This window comes from Zeugodacus cucurbitae, chromosome 5 (genome assembly GCF_028554725.1).
Source record: "Zeugodacus cucurbitae isolate PBARC_wt_2022May chromosome 5, idZeuCucr1.2, whole genome shotgun sequence".
In the NCBI taxonomy this organism is placed as follows: domain Eukaryota; kingdom Metazoa; phylum Arthropoda; class Insecta; order Diptera; family Tephritidae; genus Zeugodacus; species Zeugodacus cucurbitae.
This window is the reverse complement of record NC_071670.1, coordinates 31,771,888-31,790,861: the sequence shown is the minus strand read 5'-3', so window position 1 is coordinate 31,790,861 and position 18,974 is coordinate 31,771,888. Positions and strand designations below refer to the sequence as shown.

Sequence of the window (18,974 nt, the reverse complement as noted above, 5' to 3'; positions counted from 1 at the left end):
AGCCCCACAAAAAATAGTCTAAAGGCGTTAAATCGCATGATCTTGGTGGCCAACTTACGGGTCCATTTCTTGAGATGAATTGTTCTCCGAAGTTTTCCCTCAAAATGGCCATAGAATCGCGAGCTGTGTGGCATGTAGCGCCATCTTGTTGAAACCACATGTCAACCAAGTTCAGTTCTTCCATTTTTGGCAACAAAAAGTTTGTTAGCATCGAACGATAGCGATCGCCATTCACCGTAACGTTGCGTCCAACAGCATCTTTGAAAAAATACGGTCCAATGATTCCACCAGCGTACAAACCACACCAAACAGTGCATTTTTCGGGATGCATGGGCAGTTCTTGAACGGCTTCTGGTTGCTCTTCACCCCAAATGCGGCAATTTTGCTTATTTACGTAGCCATTCAACCAGAAATGAGCCTCATCGCTGAACAAAATTTGTCGATTTGTCGATTTTTCGATTTGTCGAACCGAACACTGATTTTGGTAATAAAATTCAATGATTTGCAAGCGTTGCTCGTTAGTAAGTCTATTCATGATGAAATGTCAAAGCATACTGAGCATCTTTCTCTTTGACACCATGTCTGAAATCCCACGTGATCTGTCAAATACTAATGCATGAAAATCCTAACCTCAAAAAAATCACCCGTTACAATCTTCTTAAAGAACCGTCAACTACCGACATAAAAACAATACACAATTTCATCTCCAAAACCCAATTAAAACATCTAATCTAAAACGAATTAATTATTCACTACAGCATATTATTACAATCTCCAAACAAAATACCTTTATATTTATAAACCCGTATACCGAAAGTTTAATAACACTTTATACTAAACAGCCGAAGGCCCTGTAGCTAGTAGTATAATAATAGTAGTCTAGTCTTATAGGTAGTATAATAATTTATAATTGTACTTCATTTAAATAAATAAATAAAATGATATTCACATACATATGCATACGCAGAAAATCAACATATTGTTAATGCCTAAGGCAGGCATATGGTTTCTATACTAAGATGTATACTACAATAAAAGCTCAAGAAACCATATACCAGCATAGTGACATACATGTAGTACATTGTACTATGTTTACATTCATCAGCTGATACAAATAAATTCAAGCAAAATGTAATTATGAATAACAGGCAGGAAAATTATTACTGACTTAGTTATAACTTCAAGCAATCTTAAAATATTATTGTCCAATATAATTATTACATATTACATACATATTACATATTTTTCACATAATTTTTTTAAAATTTTGTTTTTTGATTTCAATTAATTTTGAATTTAATTTATGTTCTGTATGTCAAAATGTCAGAAAACATATGATTGTGGCAGAAGAGCTTAAAGCTTTCGGTGTGTTGAACACACTGTGTTCAATGCAATCCATTGTAGTACATTTCACAACACCACAAAATTTCAATGGTTTCTAGAACTCTATTGTAGTACGGAACACCATTTGCTTTCAAACAAAATTCGGAAAACCGCTGATACACATATGGTTTCTGAAGCATACTACAATGTATACTACATGTCTGTCTCAGGTATAAAAATAACATAACATTTAACATAAAAGTGTTATTAAAGTATTATTAATGCTTTTTGGAGTTTTTTGTGCACAAATTATTAAGCGTGTGGCAACCGTGATTGATACATTGTTTTGAAAGCGTTCAAAGCGCTTATCTGGTCATACAAGCGTTTCAAGTACGAATAGTCAACGAAAGCAAGTAAAGCCAGCCATCATTAGGACTGGATCTTCAATAATTTTTACTTAAAAAACCTTAAATAAATATAAAATTTAAATTTAGTTCAATGCTGACAGTGTAATTTTCAATGTGTGAAGTGAAAAATGTGAGAAAATTGTGTTAAACATACATATGAAAAAATTAAATATTTTCTAAACTATAAGTCTGAGTCACAGTATTTATGTATGTACGTATAATCCTTATCTAGAGAGCCACACATACCACAATTCGCATCTCTCTCTTACCCATTTAAAAAGTACGATGAATGAATGTTACTACTCCAACTATCGAGGTAAAAGTTAGTTGTTCGTATGTGTTGATAAAAGCTGAAAAACTTTGTAGGTGTAGTGGTGTATGAGTTAAGTTAGTTTTAGTTTCCAACGGCTGCACAAAAGGTATAAATTATTATATATGTATACATACAAGTATGAAAAGAATCAGCTGGTTAATTTTTTTGACATCTGAGATAACCTGATCGATTTACTACTTGTTTCGACACAGAGTTTTAAATAAACGCACTGTAAAATGGAAATATTTTTGCGGATAAGTATTTGATAGAATATATTAATGAAAAATTAATAGTTAACCTACTATGCGAGAATAAAATATACAATATATTCTAAAACCCCTATCTAATGAATAGTGGTGGATAACCTGGTTCTAAACCTGATATTTACCATACAAATTATTCTTTATAATTAAAAAAAAAAAAAGAAAAATAATTAAAAAAGTACCAAAAGTTTACTTAAAGTAATAAATTGAGTAGCATAACACGGCAACTCGTTATTCTAGATTTTTTAGTACGATGCAACTCGCGTGAAGTGCCCAATGCCTTGAGACATTTGGCTTTTTAGTACCAAAATCTGCACGAAACCCACGCCAAATGCCTAGCGTTTTCCTTCATTATCGTTTTCCATCAATATCTTTTAATGTATTTTAGACTTCTTACTTGTATGTTTCACAATGGTAAAAATTGTGGTGCGCTCGTGCAATCGTCCCAGTTTGTTTTAAGCGTTCAATTGGAGCAGTTAATTCTTCAGATCATTGAGAAGTAAATCGATATAAAAATAAGTGAAGTGTTATTTAGAACTGAAATTTGGAAATTGAAATAAGCTACCAACACTTACGGATATAAATGTAAGTATACTATATAATTGGTATTTTTTAAGCTCATGAGTCAACAAGAGAATTTGTGTAATTCAGTAATTTATTAAGTCGCAAAACTCGAATTTAGATTAGAGCAGGTTCTTCTTTCTTGGAAATAGTTGTGAAATTACTGCACAATGCAAACAGATTAGGTTGACACATATGAGGGAAAGGTGTGGAACTGGAACTTTATCAGAATAATATAGGCGTGGTTCGAAACTAATTTGTACTATTTTCATATAATATCGTTGGGAAGCCAGCAATATATTAGGTTGCCAAATATCTCCCTTCCACTTTTTTGCTCTTTATTCAATGGTTTATAAAAAGTGTTACAGTGATCAGATTTGAACTAAATCAAATATACGCCGTTTCGTTCAATAATCTGTTTCCATCTAGACGGCAACTTCATAATACACCTTCGGTGAAGCCCCCTCCTTATTTACGAAAAACTCGGACAGACACTTTTCACAAACCTCTTTTGAGTTCAACTTTACACCACTAAGGGGGTTCGCCATGCTCAGGAACTCTGATGAAACACTACACCCTTCCTGTGGAACAATTCCGGACCCTTCTGGTCGATCGCCTGCTTCAAGCTTCTGCAGATGGTTTGAAATGGTTTGGTGACTCACTCCGATCTCCTGGGCGATGTCACGAGATGCCACATGCCGGTCTAACTCGATGTTTTCCATGATTTGATCGGTATTCGTCGTCACAAGTCTTCCGCCGGTGGCTTTTCCATGATGTCGTTTTCACCCGATCTGAATCGTCGAAACCATTCCTCCGCAGTTCGATATATATTCGTCATGGATAATATGATACGAAACTCTTCTCTTTTGCTTGTTGAGAGAGCCCATGAACTCATTTTTGATGTTGGCAACAAAGCCAGATCATGGGCTACTGAACAGCTGACAGTCAAAATGACGAGCTACCACTAAGAATCCCGCAGAAATAAATGATTAAATGGTTCGTTTTTGTACGATAAGTTTTTTGTGATTTTTGAATTACTATTAACTTTTATTTAAATGGAGTTAATATGTGTACATTATTTAAGAAACGGTGGCTATTTGTACGAAAGTAATATATGTACGTTCTTTAACAGTGTTAAATGACATTTACGTAAATACATATCTGGGTACAAATTTTCTCTTAAACTTTTAGAGAATATATTAAGGTGTTTATTTGTTTATAAAATATAAATAAATATTTGTTACTAAATTAAACTAAGCTCAATTTTTGTTTTTGTTGACTTATAATATGTACGATTTTTAATTATTATAATATTTTATTATTTTTATGTGTAGATGTCTATTGTTTATCTTAAAATATATATTTATAAGTGTATGTGTTGGTGTAATATTGGTTAAGAAGTCTCTATTAAGCGTAAACTGCAAACCAATAAATACCCAAGAAATCGAATAAAAATCTCTTATCTTATATTTTCCCGCAGTGGCACCACTGCCAAATGTTATAAAAAATGCGGACTTCGACAGCTCTCTCACGAATGAAAGAGTTTCGTATCATGTTATCTTTGATATTCGTGATAGAGTACCATCCTCCAAAACACCATTAGTCTCACGGAACGTTTCTCTAGCAGATTTGCCTTTAACGAAGGAAAACTTTAAAATAGCGTGAATTTCAGCGTTAGTGAACTCCATGTTTACACGTCTATAAATGTTGAACGTAATATCCAAACTAATCAAGCATAGCGTCGTTTTGTAGATGTAAAGTATTGCCAAAGATGTATAGTTTTGCCAAATACTAGCTCTATAGCGCTTTATACATAGCCGCGAAATTAAAAAGACAAAAAGGCGTAAGGTAGATATTTGATATGAACCGAATTTCATTGAAATTGGTCGAGTAGTTTCGGAGTTATTGTTTTTGACCCATAAGTGGGTGAGCCACACCCATCTAAAATTTGGTATACCAATTTGAATGTAGCTCTTCTGTACTATCTTTACCATAAAATTTAACGTTTCTGGTGGTTTTCCTTACTAAATTATAGCAGTTTTAGTAGTTTTTAACATAACCTTTGTATGGGAGGTGGGCGTGGTTACGATCCGATTTCTTCCATTTTTAGACTGTATAAGCAGAGAACTTACAACATAGAGAAGCAGAGAACTTACAACATAGAGAAGGTGCAGGTTCGACAGCGACTGAAATTCAAATCTGAAAGAAGTGTACTAGGGAATTTACCACGCTGCTGGGGAACTCACCTCATGAAAAGTTAACAGCGTTTTCAGTTTTAGCATAGGGAATTCTGTAAAACGAGAAATCGCTGGCAAATGAAATAATCATTTGATGTTTTTCAAATTCATTTAAATTTTGTATTTTTTTTTTATTTCAAGTTATTTTAAACTAATTTATAAATTGAAATAATTAATAATTAAAATCATATTTTTACCCAATTATTAATAAAATGAATGAAAAATTATGTTTATGATAAGCGTCGAACCTGTTGCCCTTTCTCAACTAGGGAATTCCTTGGATAGGCAAAATAAGAAAATATGTGTGAATATACATATGTATGTACATATGAATGATAATTCACTGATTGTGCGAAAATTCGCCAATTGATGGTAGTCAATCCTGAAAGTCGTGTTTTATTAAATTTATATATTATTCATAAATATTTTTATTTCATTTAATTTTTATTAGATATTTTTTATTCAAATCTGATTAAAAAGTCCATTTTATTCTTTAATTATTTAAATAAACTATATAACAAATCTATAATATCATTCTGGACTCGAACAATCATTGATTTGCCGTCGGCAAATTTCATAACAATGTGTATGTTCAAATATTTTTACTACCATACGCGTGCAAAAATTTATATGTACATACATATGTACATATAAATGTGAATATACAAATCTACATTCCGCAGATTTGTCACTTCGACACATCTTCGGAAAAAGCAACTCGCCTACAACAAAAAATTACAACACATTTCCATGTTGAAACGCATGCGTATCAACAACAAAGCATGTGAACTTCATTCATAAGCGCAAGCGTCGCGCACATCTCCGCGCATACCTTGCCCAAAAGCGGCATTGTCTGGGATGCTAAAAATCACAAATTCAAATAATTTCTGATATTTCCTTCAAAAGAGAAAACTGGCAGTGGCCGAGAATCATTTTCATATTTCTATTAGAACGAGCATCTTGTCCTATGGATTATGAAATATCAATTAAGCTGGTTGATTTTCAACAGCTTTCATGGTGCGAGTGGTACGCGCGCATCCGATATTTAGACAGTGCTCGGGTTCAAATCCTGGCCGAAGTCTTATTTTTCTGCATATTTTATATTTTTGCCACAATTGATGGCAAATATGAAAATTGATTCTTTTGTGATTTTTGTCAAGCTGCTTGAACTGTTGCCACTTTTCGCTTTGACTTCAGCATCAACATCGAAATATGATTTTAGCTTTTGTCTTCGTCGCGAGGAAGCAGTTTGTCTACACCGACGGGTGCAGCGGGGAAAAGAGTTGACATATTGTTGTTTCTTCTTCTTGATGTTCATAGTTTTTTGTAGTGAGTTACTCATGTATGTAAGTTTGTATATGCGTTGGTTTGGTTTTTGACGGTCATTCACATTCACATATTCTAATTGGTGCGTTTGTTGTTGCGCATATGAAGGAATGGTGTTGTTGTTCGTATGACGATTGTCAATTCGTAATATTCTACATACATACATATGTACGTACACTTGTAAGTTTGTAGGTCATTCGCGAATATTTGTGCGTTGGTGATTGCTCATATGAAGGAATTCCCTTTTTACGCTTACATAAAAATATATTTATGAATGAATATAGTAGATACATACATATGTAGAAATATCGTGTACGTGGTAGGTTTTTTATGTGATCGCGCATATGACAGATAATATATACATGTGCTCATTTACATACAAATGCTCATTTATACCTATAATTTTTTTAAAATGTAGCAATTTTTTAAATTTTAACACATTTAATTTATAAAACCGAAATATTGAAAAATATTTTTTTAATTTCCTACAAATTCTATTCAATATTTTTCACATTTCATTTATAAATGAAACCGAAATATTGACATAAATTTTTATTTATTTTTCTACAAATTATTTTAAATATTATTTATGAGCTGAAAAAATTCTATTGATCAGTTAAAATTTATAAAAAGTAAAAATAGTTTATCATATCAAAGCATGGGCATATCACATCAAAATGCCAATCATCACAAATGTTCATTCCCCAGCAGTCAATTCTGTTAAATAATAACGAGTAACGAGCGAATGGTGAATTCCCTACTAGCCAATTATAAGCTCTGTAAATGACCGTATCGAGCATCATACAAAAATCAAAATGCTCCTTCTCTATGTTGTAAGTTCTCTGGAGAAGGTGCAGGTTCGACAGCGACTGAAATTCAAGTCTGAAAGAAGTGTACTAGGGAATTTACCACGCTGCTGGGGAACTCACCTCATGAAAAGTTAACAGCGATTTCAGTTTTAGCATAGGGAATTCTGTAAAACGAGAAATCGCTGGCACATGAAATAATCATTTGATGTTTTTCAAATTCATTTAAATTTTGTATTTTTTTTTTTATTTCAAGTTATTTTAAACTAATTTATAAATTGAAATAATTAATAATTAAAATCATATTTTTACCCAATTATTAATAAAATGAATGAAAAATTATGTTTATGATGAGCGTCGAACCTGTTGCCCTTTCTCAACTAGGGAATTCCTTGGATAGGCAAAATAAGAAAATATGTGTGAATATACATATGTATGTACATATGAATAATAATTCACTGATTGTGCGAAAATTCGCCAATTGATGGTAGTCAATCCTGAAAGTCGTGTTTTATTAAATTTATATATTATTCATAAATATTTTTATTAGATATTTTTTATTCAAATCTGATTAAAAAGTCCATTATATTCTTTAATTATTTAAATAAACTATATAACAAATCTATAATATCATTCTGGACTCGAACAATCATTGATTTGCCGTCGGCAAATTTCATAACAATGTGTATGTTCAAATATTTTTACTACCATACGCGTGCAAAAATTTATATGTACATACATACATATGTACATATAAATGTGAATATACAAATCTACATTCCGCAGATTTGTCACTTCGACACATCTTCGGAAAAAGCAACTCGCCTACAACAAAAAATTACAACACATTTCCATGTTGGAACGCATGCGTATCAACAACAAAGCATGTGAACTTCATTCATAAGCGCAAGCGTCGCGCACATCTCCGCGCATGCCTTGCCCAAAGGCGGCATTGTCTGGGATGCTAAAAATCACAAATTCAAATAATTTCTGATATTTCCTTCAGAAGAGAAAACTGGCAGTGGCCGAGAATCATATTCATATTTCTATTAGAGCTAGCATCTTGTGCTATGGGTTATAAAATATCAATTAAGCTGATCGACTTTCAGCAGCTTTCGTGGTGCGTGTGGTACGCGCGCATCCGCTATTTAGACAGTGCTCGGGTTCAAATCCCGGCCGAAGTCTTATTTTTCCGCATATTTTATATTTCTGCCACAATTGATGGCAAATATGAAAATTGATTCTTTTGTGATTTTTGTCAAGCTGCTTGAACTGTTGCCACTTTTCGCTTTGACTTCAGCATCAACATCGAAATATGATTTTAGCTTTTGTCTTCGTCGCGAGGAAGCAGTTTGTCTACACCGACGGGTGCAGCGGGGAAAAGAGTTGACATATTGTTTCTGCTTCTTGATGTTCATAGTTTTTTGTAGTGAGTTACTCATGTATGTAAGTTTGTATATGCGTTGGTTTGGTTTTTGACGGTCATTCACATTCACATATTCTAATTGGTGCGTTTGTTGTTGCGCATATGAAGGAATGGTGTTGTTGTTCGTATGACGATTGCCAATTCGTAATATTCTACATACATACATATGTACGTACACTTGTAAGTTTGTAGGTCATTCGCGAATATTTGTGCGTTGGTGATTGCTCATATGAAGGAATTCCCTTTTTACGCTTACATAAAAATATATTTATGAATGAATATAGTAGATACATACATATGTAGAAATATCGTGTACGTGGTAGGTTTTTTATGTGATCGCGCATATGACAGATAATATATACATGTGTATATGCATATCTATACATACAAATGCTCATTTATACCTATAATATTTTTTAAAATGTAGCAATTTTTTAAATTTTAACACATTTAATTTATAAAACCGAAATATTGAAAAATATTTTTTTAATTTCCTACAAATTCTATTCAATATTTTTCACATTTCATTTATAAATGAAACCGAAATATTGACATAAATTTTTATTTATTTTTCTACAAATTATTTTAAATATTATTTATGAGCTGAAAAAATTCTATTGATCAGTTAAAATTTATAAAAAGTCAAAATAGTTTATCATATCAAAGCATGGGCATATCACATCAAAATGCCAATCATCACAAATGTTCATTCCCCAGCAGTCAATTCTGTTAAATAATAACGAGTAACGAGCGAATGGTGAATTCCCTACTAGCCAATTATAAGCTCTGTAAATGACCGTATCGAGCATCATACAAAAATCAAAATGCACCTTCTCTATGTTGTAAGTTCTCTGGCTGGAGTAAGGCGGTTGTGACGTTTCGCAATTGGTAATTCAGAATTGTGGCACATTGATGACCGCCGTGAAAGATCACAAATACAAATTTAAAACAATAAAAATAAATGAAAACGTGATATTTAAAAGTAGTTGAGTAGTTTGTGATTTGCAACATCTAGAAACTAATTTTCCATAGAAAATTACAAAAATACTTATCAATTGTCAGTGGACTAGTATTAATTCACTTTATTTATTTATTTATTAATTTAAATAGTTACTTTTTATATTAAACAACCAGTATAGAATAATTTTTAATAAATGTTTGGTTTTTTAATTTAAACGTCAAAACATAATATTTGGTCTGATCTGACATCAATTCAAATTGTTATAAAAATGCCTCTTTTCAGTGGCTCTCACACTCTCACGCCCTGAGTTCCAGAGAACTTACAACATAGAGAAGGTGCAGGTTCGACAGCGACTGAAATTGAAATCTGAAAGAAGTGTACTAGGGAATTTACCACGCTGCTGGGGAACTCACCTCATGAAAAGTTAACAGCGATTTCAGTTTTAGCATAGGGAATTCTGTAAAACGAGAAATCGCTGGCACATGAAATAATCATTTGATGTTTTTCAAATTCATTTAAATTTTGTATTTTTTTTTTTTATTTCAAGTTATTTTAAACTAATTTATAAATTGAAATAATTAATAATTAAAATCATATTTTTACCCAATTATTAATAAAATAAATGAAAAATTATGTTTATGATGAGCGTCGAACCTGTTGCCCTTTCTCAACTAGGGAATTCCTTGGATAGGCAAAATAAGAAAATATGTGTGAATATACATATGTATGTACATATGAATGATAATTCACTGATTGTGAGAAAATTCGCCAATTGATGGTAGTCAATCCTGAAAGTCGTGTTTTATTAAATTTATATATTATTCATAAATATTTTTATTTCATTTAATTTTTATTAGATATTTTTTATTCAAATCTGATTAAAAAGTCCATTTTATTCTTTAATTATTTAAATAAACTATATAACAAATCTATAATATCATTCTGGACTCGAACAATCATTGATTTGCCGTCGGCAAATTTCATAACAATGTGTATGTTCAAATATTTTTACTACCATACGCGTGCAAAAATTTATATGTACATACATATGTACATATAAATGTGAATATACAAATCTACATTCCGCAGATTTGTCACTTCGACACATCTTCGGAAAAAGCAACTCGCCTACAACAAAAAATTACAACACATTTCCATGTTGAAACGCATGCGTATCAACAACAAAGCATGTGAACTTCATTCATAAGCGCAAGCGTCGCGCACATCTCCGCGCATGCCTTGCCCAAAAGCGGCATTGTCTGGGATGCTAAAAATCACAAATTCAAATAATTTCTGATATTTCCTTCAGAAGAGAAAACTGGCAGTGGCCGAGAATCATTTTCATATTTCTATTAGAACGAGCATCTTGTCCTATGGATTATGAAATATCAATTAAGCTGGTTGATTTTCAACAGCTTTCATGGTGCGAGTGGTACGCGCGCATCCGCTATTTAGACAGTGCACGGGTTCAAATCCTGGCCGAAGTCTTATTTTTCCGCATATTTTATATTTCTGCCACAATTGATGGCAAATATGAAAATTGATTCTTTTGTGATTTTTGTCAAGCTGCTTGAACTGTTGCCACTTTTCGCTTTGACTTCAGCATCAACATCGAAATATGATTTTAGCTTTTGTCTTCGTCGCGAGGAAGCAGTTTGTCTACACCGACGGGTGCAGCGGGGAAAAGAGTTGACATATTGTTGTTTCTGCTTCTTGATGTTCATAGTTTTTTGTAGTGAGTTACTCATGTATGTAAGTTTGTATATGCGTTGGTTTGGTTTTTGACGGTCATTCACATTCACATATTCTAATAGGTGCGTTTGTTGTTGCGCATATGAAGGAATGGTGTTGTTGTTCGTATGACGATTGCCAATTCGTAATATTCTACATACATACATATGTACGTACACTTGTAAGTTTGTAGGTCATTCGCGAATATTTGTGCGTTGGTGATTGCTCATATGAAGGAATTCCCTTTTTACGCTTACATAAAAATATATTTATGAATGAATATAGTAGATACATACATATGTCGAAATATCGTGTACGTGGTATGTTTTTTATGTGATCGCGCATATGACAGATAATATATTCATGTGTATATGCATATCTATACATACAAATGCTCATTTATACCTATAATTTTTTTTAAAATGTAGCAATTTTTTAAATTTTAACACATTTAATTTATAAAACCGAAATATTGAAAAATATTTTTTTAATTTCCTACAAATTCTATTAAATATTTTTCACATTTCATTTATAAATGAAACCGAAATATTGACATAAATTTTTATTTATTTTTCTACAAATTATTTTAAATATTATTTATGAGCAGAAAAAATCCTATTAATCAGTTAAAATTTATAAAAAGTCAAAATAGTTTATCATATCAAAGCATGGGCATATCACATCAAAATGCCAATCATCACAAATGTTCATTCCCCGGCAGTCAATTCTGTTAAATAATAACGAGTAACGAGCGAATGGTGAATTCCCTACTAGCCAATTATAAGCTCTGTAAATGACCGTATCGAGCATCATACAAAAATCAAAATGCTCCTTCTCTATGTTGTAAGTTCTCTGGAGTTCGTTGTCTTAAGATATTCAAAGAACTCAAAATTTTTGAATTTAAAATGGATCCAAGTGAGTAAAATAATGTTTACGTTTGCAACATATACATTTGAACATTTATTTTATTTGTAATCTTTCTTAGCGGATTACGTTTCCGTTTTAGAAGATGATTTACCGGATTTATTAATTACAATGTCAATGTTGTCATTTGACAACAATGGGACTCTCGAAATGGATACAATGCCTGGTAAGTAATGCCATATGATATATGTGTATATCATTTCTAAATATAGTAAGTCTGATATTCAACATAACAGGGAAATTAATTTTATACACTTCCTTAAAACAATGTACGATTGGGGTTATTCGAGCTAACTCCCATTTAATCCTCAAAATTTTAGAGAGTTAGTGGGAGTTCGTGGCATTTTTGTTGGCAACATTGTTAAACATGACCACTTTTAACCTATAGTAAATGAAAATATGCAATACTAACAGCTGTTCTTCAATTAAATGTAAACAAAAACATACGCATGCAATGAAATAGCTAATTTTTTAATGGAAGTTCTATTAATGACGTATTTATGTATATTTTTTTATTAATTAGTAATTTTGTATTAATTGTACGGCTGACAAGCGCAATATTTGCTATCTATTCAATTTGATTTCATCAAAATGGAAATATTATTGCCAATCAGCTGTTTATGGAAGTTTATAACTCGCTTTGCTGCCGTCTGCCACCTACAAATTTGAAACTGATTAAAAGCGCAGTTAATCGGGGTTAACTCTGCCGTCTGTCTAGGCTTTTAGCTTATATTAAGAACGACAGTTTATCTTATAAAAGTTTAAGTCTTTACGATTTTACGACACTTTATGGCAACTTGTGAGTACCCTAATTGTGTTTTTATAAATAAAGATCAATGAGAGTGTTATAGGGCATTAGGTAAGGTTAGGTTAGTCTGGTTGGCGAAATCCACACATGCACCAGTTTTGGTCCATTGTGATACCAGATGGAATACCGTCACTTAATGAATGAGGAGTAGTCATCCTTTAGGATGCCTGCGCTTGTCGCGAATTTTAGTAGGTTCTGAAGTTTTACTAACGATACCTCTTCCAGATTCTCGTACTGTGGTGCCCCAAAGTGCTGGAGCCGTTGCCTTAAGAATGCAGGACAAGAGCACAAGATTATCCATTGTTTCTCTTATACCTTGCTCTTGACATTTCCTGCAGTCATCTCGTCAGCCCCATCTTACAGGCGTGTGCCGCCACTAGAGAGTGACCGGTGAGATTCCAACCATGCTCCTACAGTTGCTTCTATCGAGGAACTGTTAGATTTTTGTGTATTTCTGGTCTACCGATTTCCACATGACTTTAACTGTTTTGTGCCCAGGTATACTTTTCCAGCTCGTTATGATCTTCCTTGCCATGCTCTGACCCAGATCATCGTATATACAATGCATGGGCTTGCCAAAGTTGGTTTGGATGTTTCCGTCTGAAAGTTATACACCACTTTTAGCAACTGCGTCTAGAATCCTGTTGCACTCAATGCCTTTGTGGGCTGGCACCCAGTAGAAGTGTAGCCACTTGTAATTCGGTAATTAGAAAGGCTGTTTTACTCCTAACTCCGAAAAATATATCCACGCGCCTACTCCGTCCTCCATTTTCGAGCCATCCGTATAGATATTTAGTGTGTTACGTGTTCATGCCATTTAATTTAGTAGTTGGTTTTTTACCTATGAGTGGGCGACGCCACGCCCATTTTTCATTTTCTAAAAATATCTGAGTACAGCTTTCTTCTGCCACTTCTCTTGTAAAATTTTGAGTTTCTGATGTTTTCCGTTAGGAAGTTAACGCACTTTTAGTAATTTTCAACATAAGCTTTGTATAGGAGTTGGGCGTGGTTATTATCCGATTTCACCTATTTTCATAATGTATACTGGGGTACATATACATAAGTATATACCTTAAGTGATTTGCGAGATGTATACATAAAATATATTTGGCGGCGGGGACTTCCACTTTAAATAAAACCAAATATGCCTCTTGTGCTATCCTTTGTACCAAATTTTATTTGTATAACTTTATTTATGACTTAGTTATGGCACTTTGTATGTTTTCGGTTCTCACAATTTTGTTAGCATGACAGAGGTCCGATTTCGCCCATCTTCGAAAGCAACCTTCTTATGGTACCAAGGGATATGTGTACCAAGTTTCATTAATATATCTCAATTTTGACTCAAGTTATCGCTTGCACAGACAGACGGACGGACAGACACCCGGATTTCAACTCCACTCGTCATCATTATCAAATATATACAGTTGAACTTTCATATTTCGAAGTTCTTGATAACGCGTAATTGGCAATAAAAGTGAAATTTCATTTTCGGAAATCTCTCTAACTCGAAGTTTTTTGTGGATTATGGTGATTCGAGTTAGGAAAGTTCAATTGTATATATAACCCCATATCTAACTCTTCTATTTTTGTGTGACACAAACAACCGTTATGTGAACAAAACTATAATACTATAATAAAAATAATTGATATCAACTTCATAGCCTATTGCAGCTTTTAAACGCCCCAAACTTAAAATCATTCATGAAATTACATAACTATACACTCATATGTTTAAAATTGTCCAGTACCGAATTCCTTAACAATATTTATTTTATCCCTCGTTTGTATGGCATCAAATCACTGTGTAATGCAACGAGCAGATGTGTTAAACGGTAATCTTACTCAAAATCAAATCCTTCATCAGCAGCAACAACAACCGTGTACCTCCCAACAATCTGGTGGTGGTACTGCTGGTGGAAGTGGTGGTGGAAACACAGGCAGTGGATCTAGTGGTGGAGGCCAACATCTCTCTGAAGAGCGAAAAAAGCACATACAGCAACAACTGGTGCTCCTCTTACATGCGCATAAGTGCAACCGTCGCGAATCTCTGAACCCTAACCGTGAAAAATGCACAGTTCCCTATTGTAAATCTATGAAAAATGTGCTGGCGCATATGGTAAACTGTAAACAGGGTAGAGAATGCAGCTTTCAGCATTGCACTTCGTCTCGTCAAATATTGTTGCACTATAAAACTTGCACACATTCGGATTGTATTATATGTTTTCCGTTCCGTCAGCAACAGACTTCACAGGGAAGTAATGACAGTGCAAGTAATAATGCTGGTACTGAAGAAAGAGACTGGCGTGAATCGGTGACTGCTGATCTACGAAAACACCTTGTTCATAAGCTTTTTCAAGCAATATCTGATCCGACAACCATGGCTGATAAACGTATATCCAATTTGGTTTCTTACGCTGAAAAAGTTGAGAAAGATATGTATGAGACAGCTAAGTCACGGTCAGAATATTACCATCTACTGGCCGAAAAGATCTACAAGATACAAAAGGAGTTAGAAGAGAAGCGCATCAAACGAAAGGAACAGCAAATGTTAATAATGCAGCAACAGCAACAAGGAAGTGGTGGAGGGGCGGGGTCCAAGTAATGCTTTGTCATTTGGTCATCAACTTCCTCATAAATAATTAATCGTTTAATGAATAAAGTGTACTATTAATGTAATAAATAAATTTGACCTAATTCTGCAAAGCAATTTAGCGTTCATACATACATATGTGTAAGTAGAAACATTTTGTATATTGTATACCAAGTTCTTTTTTGTGTAGACAGGAAAAACATCCACTTTAGTATTAAATAAATGATATTTTTCAAATTTTGGTAAGTACCTCGATGCACCTAAGCGGGATGCATTTAAGTGCCTTCCCGCTATAGTACCCCAAAAGTGTTACATTTTAAGCAGTGCCACCTAAGCGGGGATTACTGTATTACAAACAAAATCAGACTCAGTTTGGAGAGGTTCTTAATTTTCATTTCCCTATAGGAGATTGATGGATGTGATTAATATACTGCGTTTTGAAATTCGAGAGAAAAATTAAGTCCACAGAATCTAGTTGATATACCTTCAGTACTTTGGATTATGATAATTACAAATTTTGGCAATGCTAATTTTAAAGTAAAGTTAAATAGACAGAAGGATGCTGGCATATCCGCACATAAAAATTATGTGAAGGAGCAGTGTCTCCACTCATTGCATTTCGTATTATTTGGTACGATGTTCACTTTGGTCATATTTCATATGAAAACACAGATCATCTTCTATTGTAACGGATTTCCAAAATATGTTGTTTATCGATTTCGATTGTTGATTCTAGTTTCTTCTGGTATTCATTTTCGTTTCAATATGAAATATAATGGGGTAAGTATTCAAAGCTAGATGGCGCTGTTGAGTAGACATCAGTGTATCGAAGGCGTATAGATAACATATACCAAAAAATATATGGAGATAAACTGTATTTAATGCTAAACAATATTACTTCCATAGGCTTCCGTATCCATTCAATACTATTTAGTTCCCTATAGAGATAGCGACCATTAAATTATATTCAATACATGAAAACGAGATGTCGCCATAACGAAATTCTAATTGTACAAGTTGCGGTAGGATACTTGGCTTTTTATCACATTTATAATAATTTTGTCTACAACGATATTTAATACTTATGTCAATAGATGGTACTGAATTCCAGTAGCGCAGAAGATCCATACTCCTTGTTTCATAATTTATTTTTATATTAAAAACTTAAATAAAAAATTGAAAAATAACTAAAAGAAAAAATATTAAATACAAAAACAAAATTTGTGAAACATATATACACATATGTAGCATATATGCCAACAAATAATCTATTTTGTGGTTCCAATAATATTCTTTTTACTCATACTAATATTATAAAGTAATGTTTACTTATTTAAATTAAAAAATCAGTTTTTAAGAATAAACAAATTAAGCAAAAACTTTCACAATGATTTTGTATTACTTGTACATCAAGTAGTATCAGGTCACAGATAACCAAATAGTACAAATACATTATATTTAATACAATATCTAACAAGCCAACTTTTGTCACTGTAGCTAGTTAGAATACTAGCACTAGAATACTAAATTATAATTATAATGTATTTGCGTAAATTGTCAACCACAGATATTTTTCAAGAAGCAAGTGTGACAATAACGGGTTTTGCTTTCTTAGTCGTTTGGCTTAAATAAAAAATTTAAATTATTTAACGTTTACCATTCTAATAAAAAAGTATAATGAGTAATTAGCGCGAAATTGACATCATATAAACAATACTACTTAGGACATTCATGCAATTATTATATACATATGAAATTATAAAATAAATATATAAAAATTGTTAAAAGAAATGTTACAAATTGGTTGAACGATATTTTCTGCATACAAATTAAAAACTTAATCCTTGCACTTAGCTAGTTCAGCATCACGTTTTTGAATATACATATAGTTGTTTTCAATTCAACCACAACTACATATTGTAAATAATTTGTTCAGAAGATAGAAATAATATTTTATTAATGCACAATTTGAGCACATGAATGTAAGTTGCCACACTTTCGTCAGCCGCAACGTTTTTGCGAAGTATAATTAGACACCTTGGATCACACTTATTATATAACCTTTATTACCAACGAGGATTAAAGAAATATTAGCAAACAATATGTATTTTAGAACTATTAATAAATAAGCAATTATTAGAAAAATAATAAATAATTTTTACACGTTTATTATACCCAATCCTTTAATAAGAATGAGAATTAATATAAACCCAATCTTTTCATTTACATTTTGTACATGTTATAAATGTGCTCATGTATAGTATGTGAATTAGTAATTGAAAATTACCAAACAATAATAGACATCTCATTTTGTTGCAATTGCCGTCAGATTTAGGACATTTTTCTAATAATAACAAGTTTTTAAACTGTAAATCTCACAAATTATGATTTTAAAATACATAGCAGTTTATTTGTAAACATATTTCGACCCCGATTTTATAAATTAATGATGGCAGCACTTGCAATGCCTCTCATATGGACATCTCTGTTTTACTTGCGGCTAGTACGGCTACTGAGTAGATCCGCCATTTTGTTAGTGTGTGCGCGAACATGGTCGTGGCATTGTAGTGATAGTTGCGATAGTGGTCAGATAAATAATGTCAAATACATGTTAAATTATTTTATTATGATTGAGCAATAGTGTTTTCAATCATATTACTAAAATATAAATATAAATATTACAATATTATGAAATTTTAAAGAATATTGTAAGCTTTTGTCTCGCTCTGTTAATATTTCGGTTCGATTTTCTCTCGGGTGAGTTCGTATGCGTGAGTGCATTTCTAATTCGTCGTGATTTTTCGCAGTTCGTTACAATGTACAATGTTGAAGTTTTTTATGTTAAATTGTTTGTAAAAGTTTATACAAGACGATGCATTTTTTAATCATTTAAAACATTTGTCCGATAGTTATGTACTCTTTAAAGTGTGTAAACTGCCTAAATATGGGATAATTATTTGTATTAATCGCAATTAAATATTCGCTGCAACTCGCTGATTTATCCTCATACGATTCGGCAGCGGTGTAACTGTGTATGTTCAACGAGTATAATGTGCATAGAAATTCGCTTTATGATTGAACTCGCTGTTCACTTATTTATGTCAAAATCGAAAAAGGTAGATAGTGAAACGGAATGTGTCAATGTACTATTACAATGTGTTAGAAGAGTGTCACTATAGTGATTGTTTGTGTGCGAATGTGTTGCATGGCATAAACGTTACTTATTACTCATATACTGTCTCTTTTAGCCATCGGGCTACATTGTTCTTCAACCGAGTAGAGACGAAGTTTGTAT

The 18,974-nt window shown here is 32.6% G+C and overlaps 1 protein-coding gene across 1 annotated transcript; it reads left to right on the top strand.

Moving 5' to 3' along the window:
* Nucleotides 1–1,689: 1,689 nt before the first annotated feature.
* Nucleotides 1,690–15,796, top strand: LOC128922325 (histone acetyltransferase p300-like). The gene is made up of 6 exons (XM_054232374.1): nt 1,690–1,941; nt 2,695–2,891; nt 9,906–9,934; nt 12,216–12,269; nt 12,340–12,444; nt 14,910–15,796. Exons 4-6 carry the CDS (start codon nt 12,260–12,262, stop codon nt 15,689–15,691), a joined length of 897 nt encoding a protein of 298 aa, XP_054088349.1. The 5' UTR covers nt 1,690–1,941; nt 2,695–2,891; nt 9,906–9,934; nt 12,216–12,259; the 3' UTR covers nt 15,692–15,796.
* The last annotated feature ends 3,178 nt before the right edge of the window (nt 15,797–18,974 follow it).